Source organism: Cygnus olor, chromosome 5 (assembly GCF_009769625.2).
Source record: "Cygnus olor isolate bCygOlo1 chromosome 5, bCygOlo1.pri.v2, whole genome shotgun sequence".
Taxonomy (NCBI): Eukaryota; Metazoa; Chordata; class Aves; order Anseriformes; family Anatidae; genus Cygnus; species Cygnus olor.
Window position 1 is genome coordinate 62456407 of NC_049173.1, and position 23227 is coordinate 62479633.

Here is a 23227-nt window from a genome sequence, read left to right on the forward strand (position 1 = left end):
CCCTGCATTTCAGACATGTTAATCTTATGACAAACAAGTCTGATTGTTCCCTAGTGAAGTTCAGGGTCAATCGTAGATCTCCACAGAATCAAAACATAGTCAAGCTAAAAATTGTTCAACATGCTATGCTGTCCAAAATTTCATTATAGCTCTTAACATTTACAAGTAACCTCAGACTGTCTGGACGCCTGGAAATGTTCTGTTCATAGTGTCTGCTATAAACCTCTGTTTAACAAACTAGCCAACAATTGTTGCATTAAACAATTGTGGGGTTATTTTCAAAATATTTATAGAACTGTCAGTTTTTGTGACAGACTGCGTGCATGTGTGTGTACATACAGTGCCTAGCATCATAGGTCCATGACTATGCTTTTTCCTAATACCAAAATCAAATACCAACAGCATTAATTGCCATATTGTTTGACATCAAAATAATTTCCATAATGCCTATAGCAAAGATAGCAGCAACAATAAGGGTTGAAGTACTTTAATTAAATGCTTTCACTCATCACCTTCTAACAGTTCTTCCTGAAAAAACAGGAGCAGAAATTTGTCACAACAATATGAAATTTCATTGGTTGCAAAATCTATTAAGTATCAGAAAGTTTACTAGATGTGTACTGGATATGTCACAGTCCCAATACAGCAGGGTCCCACTCATACGTGCATGCACCTTGCTCATCTTTCCTGGCACTGTTACATAATTCTTGGATGTTATAATGACTGATTAACAATTTTAGAGTACAACATTTAGACAACGTTTAACATTTAACATTTAGACCCTAAATAGAACATATTTTTATTACAGCACTCAGACGTCAGCAGAGCAACATATCAGGGAGTGGGGTGTCAAAGTCTTTTTCTAAAGTGCTTTTAAAGTTGCTTTGTAAAACATCTTTTCTAACACTTTCAGGGAATTTCAGAAACAACATATTTGCTTCTGATTAACTGCTGATTTCCATTCCTTTTATCAACACCTATGGCTTAGATCCTTGTTTGTCTTAATGAAGAGCACAATTAACCAGAGCTAATATACAGAAGCCACTACAAAACAAGGTGAATAGCTGAGGCAAATGCAAGACAGTACCTGTGCCAAGCCTGAGGGATTTTAAAGGAAAGCATAATCATGCTTCTGTTCAGAACAGTTGGCCACAAAGCATTCTGCTTTAAAAAAAAAAAATCTAATCAGTCACCTTTCAATGAGCTTGAGCAACTGATCTTTCTTAATTCAATTTTAAATCTTAATACATTTTACTGAAAAGGTATTTGATTGTTACATCCTTTCCTATCTCTCCATGGTTTTTCCCTCTCAAGTATCACCAAAATACTTTTTATTAGTATAGACTTACTCTGACTAGCTTATTTTTAAGATTAAAAATCAGCACTCATAGGTTTCTATAAAAACCAAGAGGAAAAATGAAAGAAAAAAGGCAGTCATCTCTACTTAAAATAACTTCCCTTTCCACTTTCAGCAACTGCCATACTTTGCGTATTTGTTTTTTCTTTTTTCTCTGCGAGAAAAATCAATTGTAATTATATAAGTATGTCCCAATAACCTGTCCTTTTTTGGGGATGAAAGTCTTCATCTGATTAACTGGACTTTGTCCTAGTGCTCTCTTCAGTGCTCTAGGTTCTAAGTGCTTTATCTTCTCCATATAACATTTTGTGGCAAGTCTTTTAACTGGTTCATACAAGCAAGAAATCCTTCTAGCAAAGAAGTGGTAAAACTGTGCCAGAAATGACATGGAAGTGTATTATTTCATGTTTAAAGGAGCTTGAGTCTTTGCTGCTGTGAGGGAAGATTAACTGAAGGGGAACAGCACACAGATGTCTTACTCAGAGTAACATCAACATCATTTGCAATACAATTTAGATGGCAAAGCCAGTAAACGTGTAGAGTGTACTTAACCTGAAGTAGCAGCGCAGAGGTGCCAGGGGCTGGGGAATTCAATCAATGCCAGTTCCCTGGACACAATTCCTTGAAAATCCCCTTCTGAATAAGGGGAAAAGCAGTTTGTCACAGCCTTAAACACATACAACATATTCCTCTCACAGGAGCAGGAGGTCAGGAAAAACATGGTTTTATCCATGTAAATTTCCTAAGCGGGATCATGCAACCTGGCTCTCCTTCCAAAAGACATGGGAGCAATCTTTAGTGAGTCACAAAGAAAGACATCTTATGCTTTACACCTTATATTAATTTTGCTCAGATCAAATCAAGCCTCTAGTTCCAAAAATAAATTTAAGCATATTTAAACTGCTAAGATTTGCTTTCACTTTCATTATAATTCTTTCCTCAATCTAGATGGTAGTACAACATAATGTATCTCTCAGCCATGAAGTTCAAGGCACAAATTTGAGGTAGCTTTTTATTCCTGAGTGATTTAATTTTAGTCTCACATCCTGTGCTATAAAGTAAAGATCTACTTACCTACCTCCACATAATGCTTGGATAAATGCCATTGTAATGATGCTACCTATTATCATTAAAAAAGTAGTCATTCTTCCAGAAATTAGGAGAGTGTATTTTACACTGAATAGAAAACTAATCAGCAGTAAGTCCTGGTGACTTACTTGCAAGTTGTCTTGGTCCTTGCTTGCAAAATAGAGTACTCTAACAGTGACAGAGCATGCACTTACTAAGCTGCTTCTTCTGCCTAATGCCTTTCGTCCCTATGAATACAATTCCAAAGTGTGTAAATAAACTAGGACAACTTGTCATTCTCTTTCATAAACTTATTTTTGACTGCAAAACAACAATTACTTGAATGTGCTTCCCTGCATCCAATCTTTCCTTGGAAATTTAAAATAATTCCTACAAACCCAAAATGCCAAAGCACCCAGTGTTTACAATGAAATGTTAAAAATAAATCAAGGAAGGTGAGGGAAAAGGAAAAAAAAAAAAAAAAAAAAAAGGAGGATTTACTGGCCTCTACTAAGCCAGTAAAAGATGAAAATTTGAGGAACTCAGATCATCCTCCTCATTAATCATCTTCCTGATAATATCAGGCACTGTGTAGGCACGCAACCTGAGATTGAAATCTGAGCTCAACAGCGCTAAGTACACGGGAACATTATGCCAATCCATAAAGTTCTCTTTGGCAATACAAATCACTTACTCCCAGACACTTTTTCACCACAACAATTCAAACCACATCATTCCAAGAAGGCAACAGGCAGAAGATGATACATATAGCCTCATTCCCCATGGAGGAGCATGTGGACCAGCCTCACAGTATATTATATATTCTTTAAGGAAATCTGACATTCCATGCACATTGTTGCATATCAGGGACTTCATATTACTGGGATTTAATCTGCTGACAGCCTACCGTCAATGTATATTTATTCTTGGTGGTGCCACATTCAGCATTGCTTGAATCTAAAACATTAAAATATGGTCCCCTTCCCAACTACACGACACACGTCTGGCCTTCCGCTTCTCCCTCCTCTCTCACACACCTTACTATTATTTGGACTATTGCATCAACACCCAGACAGAGTGAATCAGGAGCCATGCTTTCCTTCTATTCTCCCTCACCTCCATGCACACATGCTGCTCTTCACTTTCTCTCCAAGATTTTGCAGCTTCTACTGCTGCTTTTCAAGCTGTACTTGCAGGGCAGTAGGAGTAGAGGGCATTTTTGCTCCACTTCCCAGGATGCTCTTGAACAAGATGTTGCTCAAGGGCTAGGGTTTTTAACTAATGTTGCTAAAGCAGAAGGTCTATCCAGCAGGAAAAAGGGCCCCTTTCTTACTACCCACCTCTTCTCATTCTACAGCTACTCTAGAGGTGTAACAGAAACAGAGTGCTCACTGGTGTAAACAGGGCCATAGAGTTTCACCAGGTTGTATTTTCTACAAGATTGAACTATTGGGGGCAATAAGTCAAACTACTTTAGCAGTTATCTTCTTTAAAAGAGACAAAGTTTTGACTGAGGTACAGACCAAAAGAAATTATATTATTCTCCTTTAAAAACTGCTTTTACCTGCAATACTTTGAGTGCATTAATGCTTCACTTTTGGGAGACGAGAGGATTTGTTAACAACATGATTTTGCATTCAGTGAAGCTATTAAGAGTTTGTTCTGTATAGATCTATAAATGCTCAAATAGCCTAAACATATCAAATGTAAATCCCAGTTGACAGATAGGAGTATTTGATTTAGGAGAACACTTAAGTTATGCATAGCTTTGGTAACTCATAAACCTACCTTACAAATCAATGCTTTTAGCACTAAACATGAGATAGATTTGGGCAAGCCTTACCAAGCAGCCAGCAGTGGAAAACCTGCTCTTATTCCAGCCTCCACTGGGTGCCACTGTTGTATAATGCAATACGTAGATTACACTGCATGAGTCAGTCATAGTTCGTATTTGTGAAGTTGTCAAGACGTATTCAGAGATTATCACTCATTTTTTACGTCCCTAAAATTCCATAGGATAACCCTTTTAGAGACAAATTCAAGGATGATTTAATTTATCCTAGAACACTGCAGGTAAAGGGCTCAAATGCACAAGTGCTTAGATTCTTTCCCTGATCTTCTACTTGAATAAGATCCCTAGCCCTCTGACTGGAACTTCTCCTCCATGCTCACTGATAATCAGCTTATTACCCTATTTTGAACTTTTTTTTTTTTTTTTTAACCTCTGAAGGGACAGTAACACCTATCTCCTTCTAAAGTGCTTTGTTAACACAGCATAACTACCACAAAACACTACCAAAATCCATAGGTGACCTTAACAACACTTTTAAAGAGTTTTCTCAAATTGTGTGCACATCTGAAGGATGGCAGTAATGCTGAAAATACAGAATCAGCCTATCTTTGAATTTAATAACAATTAAGTTTTAGTTTAATGGAATGGATGTAATTTCCATTCGATAGTAGGTGGATAGCAACAACTTGCTAGATACCAGATTTCATTTAGGTGAGTTAAGCTGGAATCAAAGTACTGAAAAGTTTAATGTTATGAATCACTTTTGAAAATCGTAGACAGGCATTGTAGTTACCTTTAGTTTGTCTGCTTCGCAGCATCCCTGCTCTCAGATTTTGCTGCATGTCCTTTTCTCAGGCCTCTGATAAACAAATAGTAAGACAGTTTTCTGTCTTAATGGAAGATTTTGAAAGCTTACATTAAACATGAAAAATTCTTACAGGCAAAAGACAGTTATGAGGAAATTTTATGCTATCTTTCCATACTGGAATCCTTTCTCATACTAATCATTAGATTGAACTGATATATCCACAAATGTTTCAAGTTGCTGAAGACAGGGGAATCAAAGTCTCAGTGTTTACAAAGCCTACTTTATAAGCTTTCTAGTCTTTCCTCTCACTCCTCCATGCTCTTATCTGGTAGTCAGTCAGTGGTGTTGGTAAATACAGAAGTTTCTATAGACATCAGTCTTTGAAAGGATCTCAGCCTTCTAAAATAAATCCAAAATGCTTTCTGGAGTTCTGCCATATTCTGAGACATTTTCCTGTAAACCGAGACATATGTGACTGCCAACATTGGTTGTATTATTGGTTGTATTATGGTGGGTAAAAATGGAGAACATATAAGCAGTGTTGAAGTTCAGGCCCCTCTAGGACAAAGAAGATGTAACAGGTAGAAAGAAAGAGGCTATACAATAAACCAGGGAAATCAACAGAGCAAACAGCAAGACTCAAAATTTACCTGACCTTCAGTTCTTCCCACAACCAGATAAATCACTAGTACCAACAGGTCTGTATTGCAGGTCTGGAGGCAATATACAAGCCCAGTGCCCTGAAGCCTGGATGTTCCTGCACTAAAAAAAACTCACAAGTGTCTGGTTTTGGTTAAGGAGAAATAGCAGAAAGAAGAAAGGCAAACTGCTCAGTTCAGAAGATTCACCAGGGTTGGAAATAAAAGTAGCTGCAAAAGAAGATCAAAACAGAGGCAACATTTTCCTCTACTACAACAACCCTGCTAGAGCTCTCTTCTCAGCATGCAGACAGCAAACTCTGCAGGAATAGCTATCACCCACGTAGTTGCTCCCATTATGCCTACATATTAAATCACATTAAAAACAGCAACAAGATAAAACAACTATCTACCTGCTCTTTAAATAGATATGTGGCTATCAAACATAAGCCTGTGGACGTAAAGAAAACGTCACAGATGGGAAGATCAGGTTAATAAATCATTTTGTGCTATAACAAAGCTGGAAAATCCCTGTCTTTCTGTTAACAGTTGATCTGGCGTGGCCTCCTTCAATGCAACAGGAGAAGGATACGGTCCTACCTCCAGGAAACCAGAACATTTATGTTCTTTTCTGTCTCCCAAGAGCTTGAGAAACTGCATGAGCAAACTCTACAGCCCTCAGTAAAGGAAAAGCTTTAAAAAATAGTGGCAAGGGAAGGAATAGTCAGTGAAAGAGCTGTTATCTGTGACTTGAATGACAGAAGAAAGACAGTCATTATATGAGCAATACTGTCAGATGCTTAGCTTTTCAAAAACATGATTATCTTAAAGGGATAAGATTGTTTTTCCAACAGCTCATTAAATGTTTTCGAAGATGGTTTATGAAACATGAAAGTTTTAGTATAAATCAGGCAGAGTGCCAGATCTAAGTGGTTTCCTGCAAACAAGCCTCAGCAAAAAAAAAAAAAAATAATAATATATATATATATATATATATATATACTGACTCACAAACAGGCCTCTACATCACCTGCCATTAATTATTATTTAACCTTCACTGTTTTAAGAAATATGAAGAGACTCATACATATCATGGGTGAGCCTCAGCTAAGTCACATGGTAGCTCTTAGCTCACTGCAAACACAAGGTAAGAAACAATTTATACAATTAACCTCCTTCCATCTTTGTTAGGAGCACACACAGGATGCTTTACTGAAGTAATTCAGTACTTCCAGCCCTGACTTAAAATACATGTCAGAAAGAATGGATACCGAGTTTCAGCTAATTAGCCAATTATCTGAGACTGGCTTTGATTGCCTCTGGTACTCTTACAACTATCTCTAGGAAAAAATTCAGCTCCCAGTAACAGTTAGCAAGATAGAGTCAGAATATACAGATACTGACAAAAAAAAAAAAAAAAATCAATTTGCATTTTGATAATGCCATTTGGGTGAGAAAGTGAAACTGCTAAGCACTCATTATTTAAACTGAGCAAATATTCTGGTAGACAGTTTAAGTAATAGTGGCCAGAATTGGTTGAAGCTGTTATCATAAAAGTTTCCTGTATGTACTCTTTCCCTGTTTTGAAAAGTGCTCGTTGCAGTGATAGACATTGGAGAGGGAAAAAAAAAAAAAAAAAGAGAAGAGGTTTTTAATCACGTTTTGAAAATAATTTTGGCAAGCACTAGTTGAAAACAAAGAAAAAGCACGAGCAACTGTACATGTATAAAATGAGATTTCACAAAAGGCTAATTTGTGAATTTCTGTCTGAATAACAAGATCCAGAGCCTCTATTTGGGGACACTTCTCTGGGACCTGATTTGCAAAGGTTCCTCAGTCCATCCAGCTGCAATTCAGGGACTAGAAAAGCTCCCTAGTTTACACCTGCACCAAACCCCATGTCACAGTAGGGCTCTTACTGCCTCACTGAGAGGTGCTGTGATGCAGGAGGCTTGTTAACTCCATTCTGAACCCAAGGAAAGGGAGGAAAGCTCATAAGAGAACAAGAATTACAAAAGTGGTTTTGGAGATGAGCCAAGGTCTAAGCTGAGTGCAAGCTGAGGTTTATGTATTTTGCTAGTTTGAGCTACTACTAAAAAACAAGCCCAAGGAAGCGGTCAAGCTGAGAAGCTAACTCAGAACCTGGATGCTCCTGTGAGCAACAACTTTCTTCAGTGCTCTCATGTCCTCTCTCCCCAATAGATGGTCAATATTCATTACCAAATCAAGGTAAACCAGTCACTTTATCTGGCAGCCTCCATCACGTTATCATCAGGTATGACCAGCTTATTTACAGATGAGTTAAAAACTCCAGCAGATGATAACAGACAGCTTTTTATGTCCCAGCTGGCATTTTATGTCCCCTGGAGAAAAGAAATGTAAGTCATCTGGAACCAGGAGATTTGTGTTTTTTTTTTTTTATGGGGGTTGATCATTTCTGTAAGTACAGTTTTATACTAGTGAGGAATTCCAGTGTTCGGTGAAGGTTGTAGTTAGATGAAGGAGGAAATGTTTTTCTCCTTTTACTTTCTAGTGTGCATCTGTGAAAGCTCCATTCTTCAAAATTAAATGTGTAAAAAAATCTGAAGTCAATATTATGTATGCAAGAATAGATGTCCAAGAAGCTACATAAAGCACTAGAAAGCTCCAAGAATCATAAGTTAAGCTCAAGAAGGACAATAAGTGTACCAGCATCGTTAGAATGCAAAGTAAGGCTAGTATTGAATTTGCAGCCTTCAAAGACACTCAAATCTATGTTCTGTAAACAAATCTATGTAGGTACACTTTTTTTTCAATGCAGAGTCCTCTGAAATCAGTGGAGTTTTAGGCAAGCTCGAAAGTCAGCCAAAAAAGAAACAAAGGCTCTGAGCAGTGACCTCTCTGGCCTTTTCTAATGAGTCACAAAAATCATGAGCAAAACTGAGTCATGAAGCCTGTAGCAGGATGGGTCAGTTAGACTAGTGTATCTAATTTCAGCAGAGATTTTGTGAGAGAGAAGCTATCTAATGCATCTATCTCCTTGAATAAGTATTTTCACCCTGATCTCTCCTCACACTTCATCGTGGCTACATCTAAGCTATTTAATGTGTACAACATAAGAACATTCAGTACATGTTTACATGTGCATTATCACTAATGTAAGTATGCAATGCAACAATTTCTTGCTGATAGAGAAAAGAAATTATGAAAGTTACTCATCTACATCTTTCTGTAAGGCTATGTTTCTCCAGTTTCTTTTCTGCCTCTATAAGGGAGGAGAGGAAAGTTTGAGGTCCAAAATAGCTCTCTCCTTGCACTCTTCTTAAATGCTTCAATTGATTCTCATTAATCTCTGCCTTCAGTTTAGGAGCTGAGTAAGCTGCTTCTTTCATCTTAAAATTAAATTTGCTTGATAAATTATTATTATTATTATTACGTAGGGAAAACCCACCTGTCATTAGCTGCATTGGCTTCTATTTCTTCAGACGTCATTCATGGATCATTTGCTGCCCCGGTCATTGTCACTGCTTTAAGGATTATTTTGAATCCTTACAGAAAAATCATCATCTAATGATTTCCAAATTATTTTTCATTTATAAAATTCTCTTAACATTGTGACTTTTGAAACATAAATCTATAGTTATTTGGAGTGCTTTAAATAAAATACTTAGTGAAATATAAAATCAATAGATAGCATAAAATACTAACATAACTGACTACAAAAAACGATGTGTAAATTATATGGGAACCAAACAAGTCCAGAGTGGGAACCTGGCACCAGCTCAAATCTCCAAAATGAAGTTGGAGGGAAGAGCAATCTACAGGCACTGCTCCAATTTGATCTTGCACAGTGAAGTGTTCACCTCTGTGAGTTGGCATAGTCTGGGGATTTTCTTTTTCAGTTTTCAAAATGTATTTCAATGAAACATTTTTTAAAACACAACGAAAAAAGTCTGAGTCTTACTCTTCTGCACCTCAGCTAAAACAATATAGATGTATAAACAGACAGAACTGAGGCATAGATGAGAAGAGGTTGTTCCTCCTACAGTGACTGTATCTTACGGGGAAACCAAAGGCCTGAGTACACCTAATTTTATCATCTCACATTTTATGTGAACAGTGTTCTGGAACTGGACAAGATACAACACAACAGTGGCAAGATTTGCTCTGAGCACATTATCGATATCCAAGTATCACTGCAATGCCTCATCCTGATCAGCTCTTACCAAAAAGATGACAAAACCCAAATCAGGCAGGGCTGCTTGACTGCTATGATTTGTTTATTTATTTATTTATTTATTCGCATGTGGCTTTATTACCACAGACCTATACTTAAGGAATACACCACTAGAAGCAAAGGGAAGAAAACCTAATTCTGTAGGTGACATGGAAAGATCTGCACTAGAGGCGAAAGCCTTAAAATGTTCATTGTTGGGTTAGAAAACAGCTTTCCCTTTTGTTATCAATTTATAGGTAGCTTTATATATAAATTCATAGCCTGCCTGCTGCACCTCTATTGAAAAAGCAGAGAAGGTTTGTCAAAAAGCTCTATTTGACCTGACTCAAAATTTTGCTTTGCTCCTCAACTCTATAAGACGTGTTCAATGATTGCCAAAAGAATGTTTATTCTGTGAAATTTATTGCAGCCTGAACAGACTAGTAGACATGCATCTCTTGACATTTTAAACATGTAGTTGTTCTCTTGCTGTCAATGAAATTACATGCTAAAGGCTAAGTGCACATGTATATGTTTGCAGTCTGGGCCATGCATGATATCTAAATGATCTACTGAATAACAAAATTTATCATCTAAACAACAGCTATTCACCAACTCCTTAGCTAAGTCTCGCATTGTCCTACTTTACCAGTATTATCAAAATGTTTATCTTTAGTGGTATGCTTTCTGGCTCCTTTCTCCCTCTTCTGAAATCTATAATATGATTAAAGTGAAGCAAGGTTTGTAAGGAGAGGTAATACCTTTTATTAGAACAACTGATACATATCTCCTTAGACCATCAGGGCTACAACCACACAGCCACTATAATTTAATTAGTCATTTTAACACAATTGAAATAATGGTAGTGACCTCAGCCAAAGCATTTGTGTATACTTTTCTCCTACAGAGATCAGGCAATGCCCCATAATCCTGCACTAACATGTCTGTCTTTATTCAATTCCATGACTCTCAAATAAGTCTGTCAAAGGAAAAAAAACTTGTTCATCTCTCTGCATGATAAAATAGGTACTACCACAAAGTAAACAAATTTTAACCTGCCATGTAACTGGCAAGTTTTCAACAGAATAAAAAATACTGCAGAGATTATCTGAGAGTCTTTTTTTCAAGATGATCTTTTCATGCTGTTTTTCAACATTCAGAAACATGTCCCTTCCATGACTTCCAAAACATTTTACCCTAGAACTGCAGCCTTGTGTATCTGATTATTTCCCCCCCAAGAGTTTTTTGGGAATTGTCAGATTCTGCAATGACCTAAGAAGTCTTGCTGCACTTCCCTGGTATTGTGCTGAAAGAATTTACATTTACTAATTATGTATATATAGCTGTGTAATCAGGAGGTAAAAATTGAAACACCACCTAATATATACAAAGCCAGCAGTTGAGAAAGGGCAGTTCCTGCACTCTCAGATATGATTTAATTAATCTTGCAGGGGCTTTGACAGAAATGTAATTTGCCAAACCCAGCACATTTTTCACTGCCAATTAATTAAACAGCTTTACTAAGAAGGGTCCAGTAAATTAAAGAGCTGCAAGCCTAGAACTTTACATCATCTAATCGTACCACAAACTCAGCTACTGATATTTCAGTAGCCTTTCTATATGCCCTTTCAGTATGCCTTTTTGATAATCAGGAAAATCTATGTGAAAAGCAGATTTTGAAACTGTTGTTTTCCACACTCTTCCTTAAGGCTGACATATTTCTATCTCGTAGCTCCTAATTCTCTTCCTATGACCTACACAATTACTCAGTGACAACAGCAGGACGCAGTTCCCAGCTCCAGCTGTCAATAACATGAAGTGTCAGTACGCTCTGCACTGTGTGTCAAAAGTTGCCTGAATTAGTCTTCAAAAGGTTCTGAATCTTGACAGAAGAGGATAAGAGCAGAAATCTCTTTATCCGTTCCTGCTTATTATTTGCAATTTCACAAGCGCGACTTCAAAGTCTGGCTACAAATGACCAAGGAAGGTGAGCCAAAACAACATTGTTGCACACAAGAAGTGCAGTATGTGTAACAGAAGACGTGACTTTTCAGCTACAGTACTGTAAGAGGAATGCATTGCTTGAACTCTTTCCATCTAAATCATCTCACATGCTCTTAGCACATGAGACAGTGTTATGTGATTTTAAGCATTCAGAAAGTCTCTTCCCATCCATAAAGATTCAGGTTTTTCTTGTAAACAAATACTGTCCTGGGGAACAATGAAAAAATAACATTCCCTTCATAAAACAGTGTTAAGAACATGCTTGAGAACATGAGCCATGAAAAACTAGAAAAGGATTATAACTTTCCATGTTACTATGCTTTTGTGGGAAAGAGACAAAAGAAGGGCCCCTTAACAACTTACCCCTTTCAAATGACGTCTAGAAATCCTTAATTTTTCTCTTAATGTCCTGCCTTGCCCTGTCTCACTCAGGAAACAAGATAGCATGAAATGAGAATTTCTATGGACTAAAGCTCAATTATAAGCTCAGATTTTTCCTGAAAATCTTTTCCTTAAAAAAAAAAAAAAAATCCTGATCTTTTAATCTTTTGAATTTAGCTCACTTGAGAATAAAATATCTATGTAATTTTCATCATTTTATTGGCCCATCTAATCCCTTGTCTTGAAACTAACCAGCTGCAAAAATTCTGAAATATCCATAAGAAGTTTTTACAGGTTAATCTGAAAAAAAAGAAAAGAAAAGAAATTTTAACAAGTTCTTTCCTGGGGACTGAGGGAGATGAACATGCTGAGGCAAACCTCTGAACTTCCAGAGATATTCTCATTGCTGGAGATCATAGAATCATAAAGGTTGGAAAAGACCTCCAAGGTCATCTGGTCCAACCATCCCCCTACCACCTGTCTTGTAATATGCCTGTAATAGGTAATGTAATATGCCACTACATGCCATTAAAAAACAAACAAAAACAAAAAAGCAAGGTTTCACTACTTCTGAGAAAGCTGCACACTACGCTGCACTTTTTAAAAGAAAAAACCTGCAAGATACACTTTTAAATCTAGCCATCTGTGGGTCTGTCTAATCACTGGGAACATCTTATCCACCTTTCCTAAGAGCCCATTACTAATGTTTGGTTTCACCTGGTATTTTGCATTTGGAATATTCAAATAGGAAGGCAGTTATATAGCTCATTCAGATCAGGCAGATTTCTGATTTCTTGTACAGTATGAAGTTATTTCTATACCATACTAGGTACTGGGAAAATAAAAACATGCAAGGTTGTGGAGCATTCACATGCTCTGACAATGAAATCCAAAAAATCTATGACATGTAGGCCACCAGCTAACTTTAAAAGTGGTTAAAGGGTGACCATAGCCCTCATAATCAAATCACTCTCCATGATTCTCACTTGTCTCATCCTTCAGCTACACAAACCTCAGTTGTTTCAGCAGCTGAGAATTAATGCAACAGACTACTTCATTCAGCTCTAATCACCTTGAGCTTTCAGTTTCAGATGTTAGCCTCAGTCAAAACCACAGTAACTTCATTTCAGACTCAATATATCAACTCACATCCACCCAAAAGCTATAAACAAGTTGTATTTTTCAGTTCTGTAATAAACATTTTACTTATTTCCCAGTAAGAGCTCACTGACAAAAGCCCCTTTCTCATGATTGACAGACTGCATACCTGTAACATAGAAATTATTAGAGCATGGTTGTTCTTACAAATCAGACTGGTTTCATTGTGAACAACAGATTTTTGGTCACTCATATTTAAGAAGCCTTCAAGAAATTTTTATTTTCCCAATCTCAAAAAATTTTACACTTTTCTTTAGATTCTTTTTCTGGAAGTAAGTCATTTGATTTAATGTGCTTTGAATAAAGGATTCAAAGCAATTTGTAAACTATGTCTAGGCAATTTTACTTAAAGCACAGAAATAAAGGTTTGTTATTTGTTAAAGAAAAAAAAAAAGGCTTTATTAAAGTAACAACTGTTGTCACCAGTCTCTCTGGAATATCTTCTCTTAATGAGTTGATTCCAGGTGTCTTGCTTTCTAAACTAATTTAAATAGTGCAAGCAAATTTACACTGCAGTGTTAATATTTAGGCAGCTGCTTAAATGAATATTTCTGTAAATCATTATTTTTGTGGCAGTTGTACCTTGATCTAGGTCCCAGCTGAGTTTCAGCTTTTTAATGTAATAATGATGTTTCACAGGCATAATAAAAATTGCAGCACATTGCACCATTTGCTCTCTTTTTCTGCGCTAACTCTGCAGTTCTTTTATTGCAGCAGGAAGTTTACCTTCGTAAAGATGATATAACTGATCTCCAGCAAAGAGCAAAAATTCAAAAGCTGTGCCTTCTAACACCAGTCAAGAAGCATTGTACGGATAGATGCAAAGCACAGAAACTGCCAGAGTCTTCAGCCTTTAGTGAGGCTTCATGTCAGCATATATACAGGAGACTCATTGTTCCAACAACTCTACAAAACAAGGGCCTAATGCAACCTCAGGAAGTGAAAGGATTGAAGAAATCCTTTAGGCAAATGATGTGCTGAGATGTATGATTGTATTCAGATACCCCTTTTCCAAGAAAGGCTACTACATGTTAAAGGCATCTTAGAATTTTTGTCTTGACACTGAACGTGAAATTTAAAGTACAGTTATTCATAATGTAAATTGCAGGATAACATTATCAGACATACCAAGATAATTTTATTTACCTTAAGTTTCATGAAATACACATGTTAATCTAGCCCAACTCCATGCCTTCTACAGTCCTTCCTGCATGGGAACCCTTCCTACATGGAAACCCTTGAAGTAAATCAAGCTGAGTTTTCAAAGCACATTTTGCGTGGTCCAGATATTCTTCCCTCTAGAAACCTCAAGTGTCCATGCTGAGAACCAATCTCCCACTAAATCATTCTACTTCTGTCCTAAACATCACCAGGACTGGATACACAAATAGGTCTCCATGTATTGTACTAACACCATTCTTCAGTTTCCACTCATGCTCACCTCAAACTCTTTTCCGTTTTTTTAGGGATTTTCTGTATTAACTATTAGGTTAGTGTTATCTGTAGTATGTATTATCTATAGTATGATTTTCTGTAGCATCCATTATCTGTAGCATCCATTATCTGTACTACATCATCTCTTTGCTTAAATTCTAGCATGTGTGAACCAAGAGTAACCATCCTTTCTGATACAGTGAGCTTTCTCCTAAAAACTGTGTGTTCAAGGGCCACAAGACAAATGACAAAGCTCTCTTGGGTACAAGGACAGGTAGCTGAGGAATATTGAGAAGGATAACAATTCTGATCACTTCTGACCTGTCCGCTCCTCTCTGAATGGGACTGCTCAGGCAGCTGAGACCCAAGAATGATCACTGCTGGTGTAGCAGTGGATTATCAAGTTAACATGTACTGAACAAGTAGATATTCTAAAGCAGTTTGAAGCAGCAACTACTACCTGTGGAACACAAGTTACATAGATCTCAATTTATTTCCACACAGTGCTCAAAGCAAGGGGACTTCTTTGTTATCTGTCTACATTAAAAGCCTATTTTGTTACTGTTTTGTTCCTGGAGCTCTGTACCTCAATGTACAACAAAGTAACAGTACATTTCCAGAAGTCAAAAAAGTACTTGCAATTGGAATAATAACTCTTATAAACTGGTATTTTAACCAACTGATTTTGCAGTACTGTAAATATAGCCAAGTAGATTCATCTGAAAGAGTAAAAGCTAATCATCGCAACAACTACATGGTAATTGTAATTAGAGCAAAGATAAGCTTGTTTATCACAATGAAGTAATAATGGGTTTTTCAGGGGTGCTGTAAGAGAATAGTGCAGATATATATCTTTAAAGATGTGTGACTGGAAAGAATAATAATTATTCTTGAAAAAAAATGAGAAAAATATGCCTTCTTAAAATGGGCAGTTTTCTACATCTTCAGAAATGAGCACTCAGTTGATACTTTCCCTTCACTAGTTAACCAAGACAGTATTTCCACATGAAAGCCAAAAATTCACTCAGGACAAATGGTTTGAACCCTGTATAGAAGTTACTCACATTACATACACAAATTATAGAGAAAGCTTAATATTAATTTTTCTTTAAATCCAGGAAAAATGTTAAAACTCTCTGCTTGCATTGCCTAGTAAACATCCTACTGACTTAATTTTCTCAATAACCGTCTACTTTAACACAGATGTTCTTGTTACCCTGCCTTGCTAGAAAACTGGCAAGATGAAAGAGCATTGGATAAATAAACAATATTCCTAATGTCTATAGTAATTAAGCACTGCAATTACTGCAGAAAGTACACCACCTCCTTTTAGCCCACCTCCTAGATAAACGTTCTATTAGAAATGATAGCTCTTGCTGTTTGCTTTTAAGTAGCCTTCTAAACACTTTAATGGCTGTGAAATCTAATTAAAAATACAAAAGGGAGCGAGGTGGTTTTTTGTTGTTGTTGGTGGTGGTTTTTTTTTTTCAGTTGTTTGGGAGTGTGTGGGGGGTGTTTTTTAAAATCGTGTATTACCTAATCTGAATTGCTTGAAGGCCAAGCTTTATTTGTTTGAATGAAGTTTGTCATTAAAAATCCAGTTCAAATTGCACTGATGTTTTAATGCACTAGGTGGCATAATGATATTCACATTAGAGCAAATTAAATGCTTCACCACTACCTACATACATAGCTGAATAATAGAAGCAGCCCTTTTTGTCAGATAAGAAATGGTTATTTTTGTAACAACAGAAATGCTAATATTGATAGTCCTCCTTTTTGTTCTTTGCAAGAGTACTTCAAATTTTAAAAGAATAATATCATTCTTATTTAAAGACAATATTAAAACCCAATTTGGCGTTCATGTCAAAATACTGGTCTTCTCATTTGGTACACTTTCCATTGATTTGCTACAATCAGAACATGATGTTTCTTCTAAATACGTGTACAAGAATGGTGCAAAACAGTAAAATTTTCTTACGTGTTTTCCTCCCTCATCTCTATAAACTGGCAAACCTGGACACCCACCAGCTGAAAGATATTTACAGATGACATCGCATTGTACTGGCCTGTGCTGTTCGAATTCCAGTAGCACTTGGAGGGACATTAACTTCATTTAGAGAAAAGTTCTTTGTTTCTTTTGATGTATGAAATATCCCATTCTCCCTCCAAGAAACCCAGAAATGTACTGGACCAACATAACATATGGATCCTAAGGAACACAATTTTAGGCAAAAAAAAAAGTTCACAAAGTGATATCCAAATAGTCCTGCTATAAACCTTTACCTGTTCAGTCAGATGAGTAGGATTAATGTCCAGACCCTCATGTTCACAAAGATGTTCTAAGGACTGAATGCCCAGGTGAAAGTGAACTACTGAAATCAGTAGTAAGGATTTCCATTAAAAATTCCTTTACACACTACTTCATTCCTGATTGTGACAAAGTTTGCCCTGAGCAACTTTGCTTGTGGCCAACATTAGAGCATATCAAAGACATACAGGCTTGAGAGTTATCACTTGTTTCATCAGCTTTGATAAGGGCCACATTAAATGCATGTTGACACTGCCAGGAATTGGACCAGGTGAGTTTAATCAATCTTTTCCATCTCTAACTCTATTAATTCCACTATTATTTTGGACATAATGAAAGATCCTTTTAGACTGATTCTGGTGTCAGTCTGAACTAGCATTATGTCAAAAAAAATTTAAGTCATCTTCATTTACTGTAAGCTCAGAGACTTGCTTTTTGCTGCAGATGTTCTGCCATAGTTTGCTTGAATTCTGGGCACTAAATTACAAGATACATCAATGTAAAGTGGCAGTGAAATCATTTATCATTAACTTGAAGAGGCCATTATTCAGCTGTGGAAGATGACTGTTACATGAAATGCAGAAGGATGAGATCATGATTTAGTGACCAGGAGAAGTGTTCATTTTCCAAAACAGCAATATATAACAAGAGTGAGAAAGGAATGAAGTATAAGCAGTTGATACAATTTTATATGGATAATGTTTTGATGTTCTCCCTCCTGGTTAAAATTGGCTTTTATGAGACTTGTTGCTGATTAGCAGACTTTTTTTTATTGGCTGACTTCTATATCTGTCCCACTTCTTTCTGTGAAATCACAACTCCCACAAGTTAGCTCAGTACTACAAACAGATGACCTACCTGAGTGTCAGAAAAAGGATTAAAATTGGTATGAAGCTTAGAGTCCAGAAATTATTATTTCCACAGCTGTTTGAGTTTTTTTGTTGTTGTTTGTTTTGTTTTGCTTTGTTTTTGACGTAGTCACTAACATATTTGGCTGCTTTATGAAATTATCTTCTCTTAGAAGCTTTTTTGTGTAAACAGCTGAATAGGATAATGTTATTGCTGGGACTAATTTTGTAAAGACTGAAGATGTGTTCAGTACAGAAAAAGTGAGCATAGAATGAAGCACTGTATCAAATGCCACAAAGTTATCAACTTCTAGAAGAGATTAAAGATGAGACTTCTTTTTATGAAGCAGTCAGCAAAAAATGCTGAAACGCCTACCTTTTCCAGCTGGTGCATCCCTTCCTCTACGCAACAAATGGATGCCAATGTTCTCAGTGTCTGCGGATAAAGGCACCTGAAACAATCCTGGCGACAGATCTTAAAGAGAGCAACTACACCTCCTTCCTGTGGGGGAAAAGCAAAAATCAGAAAAGCGGCACTGAATGTTTCTCTAGTATTTAATTGAGATTGTCATAGGGGGAGGGGTAGATTCCTTTAGTAATTTATCCAAATTAGCTATCATCAAAACACCAACAAAGAGGATGTTAAGCTCACACAGAGGACTCAAGCTGATTAATGCTTATACACTTAATGATGAAAAAGTAATGTAGCCTCAGTGGGAGGTGTACTTAAGTGACTGACTTTTACCAATTTCAAGCACAAGTTAAATTAAACTTGACATTCATGTGAAAATGACAAAGGTTGGAGTGATATTTAATTTATAGTTCAACCATATGCTACTAGTTTAAAACAGATTTGTTAGAATTTAACATTCCTCTACATTTCTGATACCCATGCAGTATTTGCCTATTGTTAAAATATGAAAGAGATCACATGGCTGAAGAGCTACTGAAAATGTCGAAATAGGTGTCAAGTTCTACAAAGATATATAATCCATATACTCATCATCTAGCACGTAAAACTTAAGTTCTTACACATTTTTCTATAGATATAGTATATAATAAAAAAATGAGTATATTAGCAAAGGCCACATAATAAATGGAAAGATAAATATATACAATACATGCACTTCAAATTTTTTGATGGACTGTGTTACCTAAAAATGTTATGCCATCAAGTAGACTACAGATGCAATATATTACATACAAACAAACACAGTGAAAAAGAAAGCATTCAAAATATTAGTCACAGATGAAAGATCTTGGTCTAAAATATTCAGATTGCAAGACTGAAATAATTGTAATTGGAATCATGGACCAAGTGTAATATACACTCTTCAGTCTAAGACTGCTTAAGTAGCATCTATATAAAAATATCTTTCAGATCTACTGAAATAATTTTTCTCCTAACAGTTTGTTATTTGGAAACTCAACAGGTTGTGTTGACAAAATCTCCAGAATACAATTCAGAACTATTTCCATATTTTTGTACTCTCTCTGCTGGAATATAGTAGAGAATAATAGAGTAAGATAATCTGCTCAGTTTAACAAAAATAGATACTAATTTAAAATAAAATTAGAATTAGACAAAACTAACACCTGTATATTTTCAGGATATAATTTTATGTCTTTGCATACATTTGTGTCATTTCTATGAAATCAGTGAAAATAGGAGGTTTAGTAAGGTTTGCTAAGAGTAAAATTATTTGTGGAATTGTAAGAAGTGCATGTATATCTGAGTTATTTTATGTCTTGTATTGCTATATATAGCCCGCTGCACAAAGACATTTCTGAGCCTTTAAAATAAAAGGCAGTACACCAACAAGAAAAACTGTCATTTTTCCTTCCACAAAAAGTTATCGGTATTTCACCCATGTAGTAATTAAACTATCTATTTAAAAAATATAGAAAAGACCAAGTACAGCATTGTCCCCAAACATGAGGTAATTAGGATTTCTTGAGTCTTACTGTTAGATCGAAAGTCCTCACAGTTCAGTGGGATCAGAGAAGATCTGATTCTCTAGTTTGGTTATAATAAGCAGAAGTTTGTGGATGACACTAGTAAAGCTCAAGTAATGTTGGCACATTAGCTTCAAGCCTTCTTTATGACAAATGGGTGCCTTGCTTTTGCCTCTGATGGACAGGAAGTGATTTATCACTGCATTTGTCAGGAGGAGATCCAAACCGCTTATTTTGTGCACTGAATGCCATTACCAAGTTGTAAAATGTTGATCACAGGTAATGAATCTAGAGAGCTGTAAGTGAAATAGGCAGGAAATACTGTGCCTGACTCTGTGGCTTGTCAAAAGCACCCAGCTGCCCTAAACTTTACTGGAATCTCAGCATCCCCCAGAAATTATTCACCTTTATCTAATTTTGTCCCCTGTGCCTTTTGCAAGGATGACAGAACTACTCCATCTGATAGGAATAAATATAAATTGGTCAAATGGGTAAACAGTTCCACCCAAAGAAACCTAACAGCACTGAGTTTTGCTTGCTTTGGAGATTAACTTGCAGTGCACCTTTCCAAAAGCTCCCAATATATCTAAGCATGCTTTTATTTACCCTTTGCAAACTTTTGGTTAAGAACTGGAATTGCCAAACTAACACATTAAACATTGCTCTTGTGGTAATACAAGTTTCATTCAGGACAGGCTTCACATACTTTCTGCAATGACAGGACAACTTGCTTTAATGCTTGATGACCTGTTTCTCTCCTATATTGGACTAGTAGGAATTCAATTTCCTGGAGACATCCCTGAGATGCAGTTCAGAAGGGCTAGCAGTAGATAACAAAATCACCTGAAATACAATCGCAAGTATGTGAGGGAGGTCATGAGGATAAAAAGCCAAACTGTGCACGGGTTGAGTGAATAAAGAGCAGAAAAAAAGGCATCCAGCTCTAAGGAGTAGTATTTTGCAGGTCCAGCCTTACACAACTCAAAGTACAGCAAATTCCCATCAAGCCTTTCCTTGGGATGGAGGACAACATTTGTTATTAGCTCTAAAGAAATCTTCTTAATAAATACTTGCTAGAAATGGAACTGATATATAAATGGTTTGCTGCACAACCCTATGGAACTCAAACAGTAAAACATTTAGGCTCAGCTACTCCAAAGAAAGGTGTGATAAACAGCTATGGTATATTTGTTTTACTGTAAATAAATACTATCTGCATTTTTGCCTCTCTCTCTTTAGAGAGACTATTAATATACTATCCAGTCCAATAAAGTTAGCATTACACTAATTGATCAGTGAAATGGATTTATTTAGGAAGTGTTTTTTTTTTTCCCTGTATTACTCTATGCCCTGGCATTTATTTTAACTCTGAAACTCTCATTTTTAAGGATTCTTCTGGTTGTCATGAAGCTGAATCAATTTAAAACCAGTCTACTTCAAGCAATGCTAATGTTTTCTACAGGTGCTCAAATACACTCAAAATTTGTCCATGGAAGCTGTGAATGCTCCATCCCTGGAAGTGCTCAAGGCCAGGCTGGATGGGGCTTTGAGCAACCTGGTCTGGTGGGAGGTGTCCCTGCCCATGGCAGGGGGTTGCAACTGGATGGCCTTTAAGGTCCCTTCCAATCCAAGCCAGTCTGTGATTTTTATTTTATTTATTTATTATTTTTTTAAGATCTTATGATCTCGTAACATGAAGGTAAGAATTTTAACAACAAAGACAATAATTTGCAGGTTTTAAAATGAGAGATTCTGGGATCAAATCTCATAGACATAATGCTATAAAGATTTTATGAATACACCCCTGCAATGAATGCAGCCCTAGATAATGATCCAAGTTAGCCACATTGTTTTATGCTTATGTGTCAGGAGACATAAGAAAGAAGGATTTTTAGGAACATTTGCTTCCAAAGGTAGGAAAATAATCCACAGGCAGAAGCTTGATTAAAACAGGTTTTTGCAACTGGTAGTTGCTACAAATGCTGCACTGGCTCTTCCTCTCCTCGTTTTCTCTTTTTGCATTTAAAATCATCTAAACTGGTGGAGTTTCCATTATGCTGCCACCAGCAGAGACATCAGATGCACATGACATAGTTTAAAACTTACACCACATCATTGATTTTTCTTTTAGCTCAGAATTCAAGTATTTTTATTAATGTTATTATTTAAGTTTCTTCTTTCTTCCTTCATTTCTTATGTTGTCCTTGCTACTACTCATTTATGTTAGAAACCATCTTAGCCTTTAAACTTCACACAGAGAACAACTAGCTGGCTTGACAGTGTGAGACAACATGACTCTTCCACGGCAGATTAGTTACATGCTGAAAAAAATAATGAACACCTATATTTTAACTTCGACTGCAAAGCTCAAAACAGTTTCCAGTGAGTCAAAGGATGCCTCCAGGTACAATAAAATTATAGGTGACTTTTCAGCAGAGGATGTTAGAATTTCAAAGACTTTTTAATTTTTGGTAACTGTGTTGGCAGGGGGAGGAAAAGGAAGGAGGGAGACGATTGAAAACCTTACCAAGATGTAAAGCAAGAAACCAGTTCCAAGTAGCTTCTCAAAATTAACATGGTTCTTGGCTTCATGTCCAAGATTTTGATGTACTATAGAAGCATAATTTATGGCTTAAGGCACAGAAGAACACACTAATACAGCAATTGACAAGATCACAGATTGTCACGGAGAGTAAGATTTCAAGTTTGCATGAATAGCTCTGTTGAGTTTTGCTTTCACTAAACAAATATTCAGCTTCTGTCTATTTTTTTTTTCCAACAATAGCTCTTTAGGAAACTTCTGTATGTATGGGAGATCTTGAGATCTTTGCAAATATTAAATCCATTCTCATCCTCTTAATAAGTGGGCACAGCATCAGGTTTTTTGTTTGTTTTATTTCTTGATTTTATAAATCACTCTGCACTTTCACTGTCATAACTGCCTATTCAAGTGATCAAATGCAAAATTTTGGTCTGTTATGGTTCTTCTGCCACCTTTCTCACTGATGCAGATAACCAATGTCATACAGAAGACAAAGGATGACAGTGAGTCCAGATAATTGCATTTCAGTGCATAGAGCAAACAGATGCACAGGATGGGTGACACAATCACCACTATAGTTTGGCAACCAAACACCACTTAAGGTTCTTTGCATAAGGACATGCATTTCCTCACTTGGAAACGATTTAGTGCATCCTGTGACATATCCATGTAATAATAGTAATAAATTAATTTAGTGATTTATGGAAGGTCAGACTTCATTTCTGATAAATTGAA

General features: G+C 36.4%; 1 protein-coding gene across 11 annotated transcripts in view; it reads right to left on the bottom strand.

The window, feature by feature from the left end:
• The window catches only part of INSC (INSC spindle orientation adaptor protein), a 138624-nt gene that overhangs the window by 37140 nt on the left and 78257 nt on the right, over positions 1-23227 (bottom strand). For all 11 annotated transcript variants that reach the window (XM_040559282.1, XM_040559280.1, XM_040559275.1 and 8 more), the window contains one exon: positions 18371-18496. In XM_040559282.1, the coding sequence (XP_040415216.1) occupies positions 18371-18496 (126 nt within the window). The remainder of the gene's footprint in view (positions 1-18370; positions 18497-23227) is intronic.